The sequence below is a fragment of the Juglans regia genome, chromosome 9 (genome assembly GCF_001411555.2).
Source record: "Juglans regia cultivar Chandler chromosome 9, Walnut 2.0, whole genome shotgun sequence".
Taxonomy (NCBI): domain Eukaryota; kingdom Viridiplantae; phylum Streptophyta; class Magnoliopsida; order Fagales; family Juglandaceae; genus Juglans; species Juglans regia.
The window spans coordinates 996,651-1,005,896 of record NC_049909.1 but is presented as its reverse complement, the minus strand read 5'-3'; the positions used below and the strand labels follow the sequence as shown (position 1 = coordinate 1,005,896).

General features: G+C 39.7%; 1 protein-coding gene across 1 annotated transcript; it reads left to right on the top strand.

Moving 5' to 3' along the window:
- The first annotated feature begins 5,526 nt into the window (after nucleotides 1-5,526).
- LOC118349464 (uncharacterized mitochondrial protein AtMg00820-like) lies at nucleotides 5,527-5,964 on the top strand. The gene has a single exon (XM_035694129.1). It carries the CDS (start codon nucleotides 5,527-5,529, stop codon nucleotides 5,962-5,964), a length of 438 nt encoding a protein of 145 aa, XP_035550022.1.
- Nucleotides 5,965-9,246: the final 3,282 nt, after the last annotated feature.

Sequence of the window (9,246 nt, the reverse complement as noted above, 5' to 3'; positions counted from 1 at the left end):
TGGAGTCCCTACGTGAGCTGGGAGCTTGAGAACTAGCTCCTCTGTTAGAGTTTCCTTGTATGATACCAGTTCTGCCTTGGCCAGTTGGTGGAGAGCATTTGGATGTTTGAAATCTTTACCATGAAGAGTATTGTTCCTTCTAGTCCATATGCCCCTCATAGTAGCTGCCACTTCTTCAAGTTCCTCTAAACTAAGCATCTCTACCAGTCTTGACCAGATATCAAAGATCAAATCACTTTGAAAGGATAGTTTTTGCACTTTTTTCACTCCCTGACCCCACACATCCTTTGCAGCAATGCAGCCCCATAGAACATGTCCAGAAGTTTCTGGCTCCTGCTTACAGATCAGACATGAACTATTTTCCACAACTTTCCTCCTTCTCAGATTTGCTAGAGTTGGTAAAGCCTCCTTGCATGCTCTCCATAAAAACATTTTGGTAGCAGGGGGTACTCTCAACTTCCAAATAGCCTTCCAAGCTTGTTCTTCCTTGGCTTTGCCTAAGGTCTCCCCTTCTAGGCTACACTCCAAACTTTTACTGAGGTGATATCCACTCTTGACAGTATATCTCCCATTTGTAGTAAATAGCCAAACTAGTTGGTCCTCTCTCCCCCCAAGGCTAATTGGTATTGATTTAATATCATCAATTTCCTGCTGGGTGAAGAGCTCTTGGAGCAAAGATTCCTTCCATTGCTGCATTTGGGGATCAATCAAATCACAAACCTTTTCACACCAACAATCCACATCTCGGGTGGACTGAATCTTATATGGATGGGAGAAGGGTAGCCATTTATCTGACCATATATTGACTTGTTGTCCATTCCCCACCCTCCATATGAGGCCTTCCTTTAATAGCCTTAGGCCTGCATGGATACCTCTCCAGGCAAAAGAAGGCCCTGACCCCACTTTGGCTTCTAAAAGCCCCACTTTGCTGAAATACTTCTGCTTAAGAACCCTGGCCAACAGAGAGTTTGGGTTTTGTAAAATTCTCGAACCTTGCTTGGAAAGTAAGGCTAGATTAAAACTCCTCAAATCTCGAAACCCAAGCCCTCCCATGTCTTTACTGAAGCTGAGTTGTTTCCAATTGACCCACTGAATCTTGGAGCTATCTTCATTGAAGCCCCACCAGAACTTCCTGAGTAACTGATTTATTTTATTAGTGATAGAGGCTGGTATCAAAAACATACCCATGGCATAGGTAGGTATGGCTTGAAGGACTGCTTTGAGGAGAACTTCCTTCCCTGCTGAAGAGAGAAACTTGTTTTTCCAGTTTGTAACTCGACTCCAAGTCCTATCAATTAGAGAATGGAATGATGCCAGCTTTGCTCTTCCCACCAATGCAGGTAGACCCAAGTATCTTTCAAAAATGCTAGAAGATTTAACTCCTGCAATCTCCAAAATTTGCCTTTGAACTGCTTGGCCATTGTTTCTGCTGAAAAAAATCGAAGATTTGTCTTTATTAATCACCTGTCCTGAGGCCTTCTCATATACATCAAGTAAGTTGAGCACATGTCTGAGTTCCTCAGTTGAAGCTTGGCAGAAGAGCAGGCTATCATCTGCAAAAAATAGGTGATTCACTAATACTGAACCTCTTCCAATAGGGATAGGGGTCAAGACACCACAGCCTTCAGCTTTGTTTAAAAGGGTAGTGAGGGCTTCTACACATAAAATGAAGTGGTAGGGGGATAAAGGGTCACCTTGTCTAAGGCCCCTTAAAGGCAAAAAAGGCTTTTGAGGCTCACCATTAACCAGTATTGAGTATGATACAGACTGGAGGCAGGTCTGAATTAAGTTAATCCAATGTGGAGGGAACTCCATCTTGGCCATAATAGCTTCAACAAATGCCATTCCACCCTATCGTAGGCCTTACTCATATCTAATTTCATTGCCATAAAGCCTCTTTTGCCTTTCATTTTTGAGTTCATGGTGTGAAGGATCTCATAGGCAACTAGTGTGTTATCAGAAATGAGTCTCTCGGGTACAAAGGCACTTTGGTTAAGGGAAATAAGCTTAGGCAGAATGGCCTTCAACCTGTTTGAAAGGGTTTTGGAGACTATTTTGTACACCACATTGCACAAGCTAATTGGTCTGTAATCAGTAACTCTCTTGGGGTTTTTAATTTTTGGTATGAGGGTAATGAAGGTGTCATTAACCTCCTTAAGAGATCCACCCTGGTTTAGGACTTTGAGTGCGAAATTACACACTTGTTCTCCCACTACCTCCCAGTGCTTTTGATAAAATTGAGCTGGGAATCCATCAGGGCCAGGAGACCCTAGTGGATTCATCTGAAAGATAGCCTCTATTATATGTTCTCTATTGAAAGGGATCATTAACCAAGCCTGCATCTCCAAATCAAGTTTTGTTTCCAGTGCAGATAGACAGTTTTCAAAATTTGAGGGATGGGTGGAAGTAAAAAGTGAAGAGAAGTAACTTGTGAACACACCTCCAATCTCTGTCTGCTCAGTAACATACCTTCCTTGTGAGGCCTCAACCCATTTGATAGTATTGGTCTTCCTTCTTTGACTTGCCTGCATATGAAAGTAGTGGGTATTTCTATCTCCATGCTTAAGCTAGTGTTGCTTTGCCCTTTGGCACCACTTTAGATCATTTTCTATCAAGGCTGACACCACATCCTCCTGAGCTTGTTTCATGGTAGCTAAGTGACTGCCTGAGCGAGTTTCTTGAAGGTGGCCAATGTTTTGTAGTCCCTGTGTAATGCTCATAGCCTGCTGTTTTTTAGTATGCTGCTGCCAAACCAGTAACTCCTGTTTGCAGCCCTCTAATTGTCTCCTCAGAGTACTAGCCTCACTACTTGATCCATTATCTTTCTTCCATGCCTCACTAATGACCTTTTTGCAATCTTCCTTTTGTTCCCATGCCATTTCATATCTGAAGCACACTTTTCTTCTCCTTCTTCCATTGCTTGTTCTGCATGTTTCAATGAGGAGAGGGGAATGGTCAGATTTTACTGCTACAAGGGCAGTGCATGAGCCATGACTGAAAAGATCATTCCATTCCTTATTTCCAAGTGCTCTGTCTATCTTTTCCTTTGTGAATTCCCTTCCAATCCTGTTATTGGACCATAAAAACAGAAGGCACAAGGAGGCTTGAAGCGCTGGGCACTGTCTCACAGTGGTGCGTGGTGGCAAAGGGAGTCAACGGCAATAACGGGATTACTGAAGAGGGCAGTAGCTGCAATGAATGTCACAAGGCAGTTTCTCTATGTGTGGGCTAATGTATGTGTATATATATGTGAGTGATGGAAACACTAAGGGAAACACCGAGATGAAGAAACATGCATGCCACGGACGTGAGGAATATAGGGGATAAAATAGACGGAAAAGAAAACGTGCCTGAACTGTGAAGTTAACGTGTGAAAATAGGTGATTTAGAACAAAAACAAAAACCCTAAAGCTGAGGAGAATAGAGGCGTATGTGCATGGGAGTGCAATTGTGCGTGGCGGCGAAAATATCATAAACCTTCAAAACAAAGATTTTAAACCCGTAGTTTATTCCAAAAAAAACTCGAACACTCAACTAGGTTTTTTCATATGCATAAGCCCAAAAACATATAAAAATCGGGCTTGACTAGGTCAGGGTGTTACACCACCTAAAACCAACAATTTTGCCTTGTTTGCTCCAAAACCTTCTCAACAATCCTTCAACCGCAAGCCAAAATATCCTACCAAACATCAGCAACCTTTCCACTCTCAACATTACTCCAAAAAGTTAGCCCCGTCCCCACCAAACAGTCATTCCTATCACTCTCCTAGACCAAACCAAAACCAGCAACCCTTTACTACTCCCAAATCTCCTTGCCAGATCTGTGGCAATTCAAACCATAGGGCTCTTGATTGTTTTCACGGCATGGACTATGCCTATCAAGGTCGCCATCCTCCGTCACAATTGGCAGCTGTGGTTGCTCAAACCAATACTCTTTAGACTACAAATGAACCCTGGTTTGCTAACAGTGGTGCCATTCAGCACATCACAGCCAATCTTGAGCAGCTAACTCTTCAACAACCGTACACTGGTCAGGAGCATGTTGCTGTTGGTAATAGACAAGGTTTGCATATCAAAAATACTGGTTCACTGACTATCCATACTCCCACTTCTAAACTTAAACTCAATCATGTTCTTCACTACCCTCAAGCATCTGCAAATTTACTATCCATTAATCGATTTTATCTTGAGAATCATTGTTTCTTTATTCTAACTGGAACTCACTATTTTGTCAAGGACAACCACACGGGGCAGACACTGTTGGAAGGATGGAGTAGTGATGGACTTTATCCTATTAATTTGCAGTCGTTAGTTCTCAATAAACCACTTGCTATGGCAACAGTTGTAGGGGTCAAAGCTTCTGTTCCAGTTTGGCATTCTAGATTAGGACATGCTTCAAATTCAGTTGTAACTCACTTGTTGAGTAAACATTCTCTACCATATATTGGTTCCATAAATAAATCTGAAGTTTGTGAGCCGTGCCAACTTGGTAATGGCAAACAACTTCCATTTTTAAATTCTAATCGAATAACAAGTTCTCCTTTGGAGCTTATACATTCAGACATTTGGTCTTGTTCAACTAAATCTCTTAATGGTTGTCGTTACTATGTTATCTTTATAGATGATTTTTATCATTTTTCTTGGCTCTATCCACTCCAAAATAAATATGATGTCTATGTATGTTTTATCAAATTCAAAGTTCTCATTGAAAATCAATTCTCTTGCAAGATAAAGCACTTCCAAACCGATGGAGGTGGGGAATACATGTCTAAACAATTTCAATCTTTCCTTTAAACCAATGAAATTAGCCATCGCGTAACATGTCCTCAGCAAAATGGAGTTGCTGAGAGAAAACACAAACACATCATTGAAATGGGGTTATCTTTACTAGTCCAATCTCATTTACCTACCACCTACTGGGTTGATGCCTTCTTAACTACCATATACATCATCAATCATTTGCCAATGCAGGTTCTTAACAAAGAAACACCATTCTTTAAACTGTTTGGTACTCATCCAGATTATACATCTCTTCGAACTTTCGAATGTGCCTGTTATCCTCTTTTGCGCCCATATACCTCTCACAAACTCATGTTTCGTACAAAGAAATGTATCTTCCTTGGTTATAGTTCAAATCAGCCTGGTTCTCGGTGTCTAGATCCTACCTCCCATAAAATTTTTATTTCCAGGCATGTGGTTTTTGATGAGCATACGTTCCCTGCAAAGGAAGGCTTGCAGTCCTCACATCCTTCCACAGTGGCCTCCTCTAATGGTAATCCTTTTTCTATATATTTTCCTTCAAATTTTGTTTCTGATTTATCTCTAACCAATACTGCTTATGGTTTATCCCTTAGCACTTCTGCTGTTTGAAATCACTCTCAACCTTATCTTGAACCTCCCTCCATGTCACCTCATAGTCAATCTCCTTCACCGACTCGTTTTCCAGAATCCAACTCTACTTCTCCTATTTTCTCCTCTTCTGAACACTCACCATCTTCCGTTCCAACATAATCCCTTCCCTTGACCATGCCTAGTGACCCTCCCTTATCCCATGCTTCTTCATCTATAATACCTCATTCCAATCCTCTTACAACTCATCCTATGACCACTCGTTCCCAAACAGGATACCTCAAACCTCATGATTTATCAGATTATCAAACTTTCTATTCCACTAAACATCCACTTCAAGCTCTAACCAGTCTTACCATGCCACTTGAACCTCATTCTTACAAGCAAGCTTCATTGCTTCCAGAATGGCATATGGTTATGCAAGAGGAATATGATGCCTTAATTGCTAATCAAACTTGGACTCTCTGTCCTAGGCCCTTGGATCACAACGTGATTGACAATAAATGGGTATACGAGGTTAAACAAACATCTGCTGGTGCAGTTGATCGACTTAAGGCCAGATTAGTGGCCAAAGGATTTGAGCAAGATTGTGGTATAGTCTTTGTATGGCCTTAAACAAGCTCCAAGGGCTTGGTTTTTGAGACTCTCTCAATCTCTCCTTGAGTTTGGATTTACCTCTTCACCAGTGGACTCTTTGCTATTTGTTTATCATCAGGACAATATTCATTTGTTCTTTCTTATCTATATTGATGACATACTTGTGACAAGCACACATTAGTCTCTCATCTTCTTTCTCATTGGCAAGCTGCAAACTGAATTCAAAATGAAGGACCTGGGTTCCTTAAATTTTTTTCTTGGTATTCAAGCTCATCGGGATTCTACTAGTCTTCATCTTAGGCAGTCCAAATATATTGGAGATATTCTACATCGCACTAAGATGATTGGGGCTAAATCTTATCCTTCTCCATGTTCTTTGGGTCTTAAACTTTTTGCTAATGATGGAGAACCTCTAACACCAACCCAAATTACTGAGTATCGACAAACTGTAGGTGCTTTACAATATTGCACTTTGACTCGTCCTGACATTGCCTTCTCTGTCAACCAGCTTTGCCAACATATGCATTGCCCAAGTTCCTCTCACTAGTCTGCAGCTAAGCGGGTTCTTCGCTATCTCAAACGGACCATTGATTGTGGTCTATGGTATCCGAAAGGTTCACTCACTCTTCAAGCTTATTGTGATTCCGATCGGGCTGGAAATCCTGATGATCGCATGTCTACTATTTGTTATGGTGTATTTCTTGGTTCTTGTTTGGTGTCTTGGACTGCTAAGAAACAAAATGTTGTGGCACAATCCAGTACTGAAGCTAAATATCGTGCCTTAGCCATCACCACGACAGAAATATATTGGGTTTGAATGCTTCTCAAAGACTTGTGTATACCTCTCTCTACTCGTCCCACTATTTGGTGTGATAACATCGGTGCCTTGGCCTTAGCCTCCAATCCGGTATTTCATGCTTGAACCAAGCACATCGAAGTGGATTTTCACTTCATCTGTGAGAAAGTTGTTAATAAAGATATTGCTCTCCAGTTTACTTGCTCCCAAGATCAAATAGTTGATGTATTCACCAAAGGTTTAAGTACAGTTCGATCTTGTGAGCTCAGGAACAAGCTGCAGGTGTGCCTACCCCCCTTTAGCTTGCGGGGGGATGTTAACCAGAAGATTAAATCCACTTCCATAAAGATCTCTGAACCTGATTCTTCATCACCAAATTCAAATTCTGCACTAATCATCTCTGTTGGCACTTGATCTTATCTATTGTATTTTGTTTCATCCTTCTTATCTTCCTTCCGCATTTCTTGTATTTTTGTATTTCAAAACTCATGTAATCTTATCAATTCAAGATATATATAAATATAACAACAGAGTAATAGTTTTGGCATTGAGGCCATAACATTTTTATTATTTCTTTCAATGGAGAAACTTGAGGATGTTTGGTGTCCCAGCGGATTGAGAATATAATAGGAGAGAAAGAGACTTGCAAACCCAAAGGTGGTACAGCCAAGAGAGACCGGTGAAACCCGATCACGGTGACAAAAAGGGAGAAGACCGATGAGAATGAGACGTTGAAATGGGAGGAAAAAGGTGTTGAAATATGCTTTCAAATGTTGAATGGAGGATCGATGATTCAATGGAAGAGGGCTAGAAATTTTTTTTGAAGCGGAATATAATTTGCTACATTAGCTACATTTGAGTCTACTGTTAAAAATAATGGGAGGCAGCCTCCTAGTGATTGGTATAAATAACCCCTAATCACCGCATCAAGTGCTATTGTCAATGGGAATGTGAAATAACTGCGCATATACTTTAGAGTTGGCAGGCAAGATCAGATCGAGTAGACTCTATTGCTGCTAAAGAATAATTGTGAAACTTAGCATGTGCATGGTCTTTTAAGGGCTTAGGAATCACATGAAGAAATGCAAGTAAAGAGAACATGTTTGAAATAACTAAATATTTCTTCTTTTAAATGAGTTCCCATTATTTACAGTTTGTGAGTAGATAGACTAGTCATTAACCAAGAATTCGATATTTCTAGTAAGGGAAAATTAAGCTACCCGTTTGGCCTCAAATGGAATTTTTATTTAAAAAATAAATTCATTAAAAAATCCATTTGTCCAAGTTTTCATTCCTTTGCTCTATTAAAACGTCAATTACATCTAATAAAGCCATCTTCTGGAATTCCCTGATAACGAACAAATTTATAGATTAATTATTTGAAAAAGAGTGATGCTCCTCGTTCCATTTGACAAATACATATTTTTTTAAATGAATAAAAAAATGTTCGTTTTTTAATTTAATCTATATTTGGCACATGTTTAATGGATTCTTGTTAGTTGTTATATACACACACACACACAACCGAAGAGAGGAGGGGGGCTGGCCCCCAAGGCCGCTTGTAGAAAAAATTTCACTTCTTGATGGTGTTCCTAACAGGCTTCAATTCAACTATTTATTCTATCCTAAAAATATTTTGCCCCTCTAAACTTATATCCAGGCTGTGAGCATGTGTGCGTTCGTATGTCCAGTCGGCATTAGAAAAACTAGATTAGAGTACAGCGAAAGAGTTTACCACAAGCGAAAAATCATAAAAAGGAAGTGGTTGTTTCACAGACTTCTCCATGAGTGTTGTTCATCCGAAATCATCCTTCGATAGTGAAATGTGTTACATGGTAAGACTAGAGCAACACTCATATATTCTAGAGCTTAAGTGCTAAAACTAGAGAGAACCATACTTGAGAGAGATTTTCACTTTTGTGCTATAATTAGTCAAAAAATCTACACAACCTCCTACTATTCACACTACCTCCACATACCACATTTTTTTTTAATTTTTATTATTTTTTTCTTTTATAAAATATTTAATATATGAATAATGAATAGAAAAATTGAATTAGTTTAAAAAAAAAATTAAAAAAAATTTTAAAAAAATTTTAAAAAATTTTAAAATTTTTAAAAAATATAGTATGTGGAGGATGAGAGGTTGCGTAGCATTGCTCATAATTAGTACGTACCTCACCCAAAGGGGGGAGAATGTGGCGCCCCCGACCCCCATGTAAGGAAACACAGGAATCGAGACGCCAGGATGATGACAACACGGTCACGCATCCCAACGATAGTACCATGTGTGTGTACATGCAATAGTGTACAAGAACAACACAGCGGATAAATTAAGTCAACTAAGTACCAGAATTTAAACACAATTTAAATATCAGTAAAAGGTTTAAAAAGTTATACAATCATCCAAAATAAATATACAATACAGTAAAATAAAATAAATAAGCAAGTGATCCCAGATCACTTCTCGGGCAGAGCCGTCTCCTCAGGCTCGCCCTCATCCT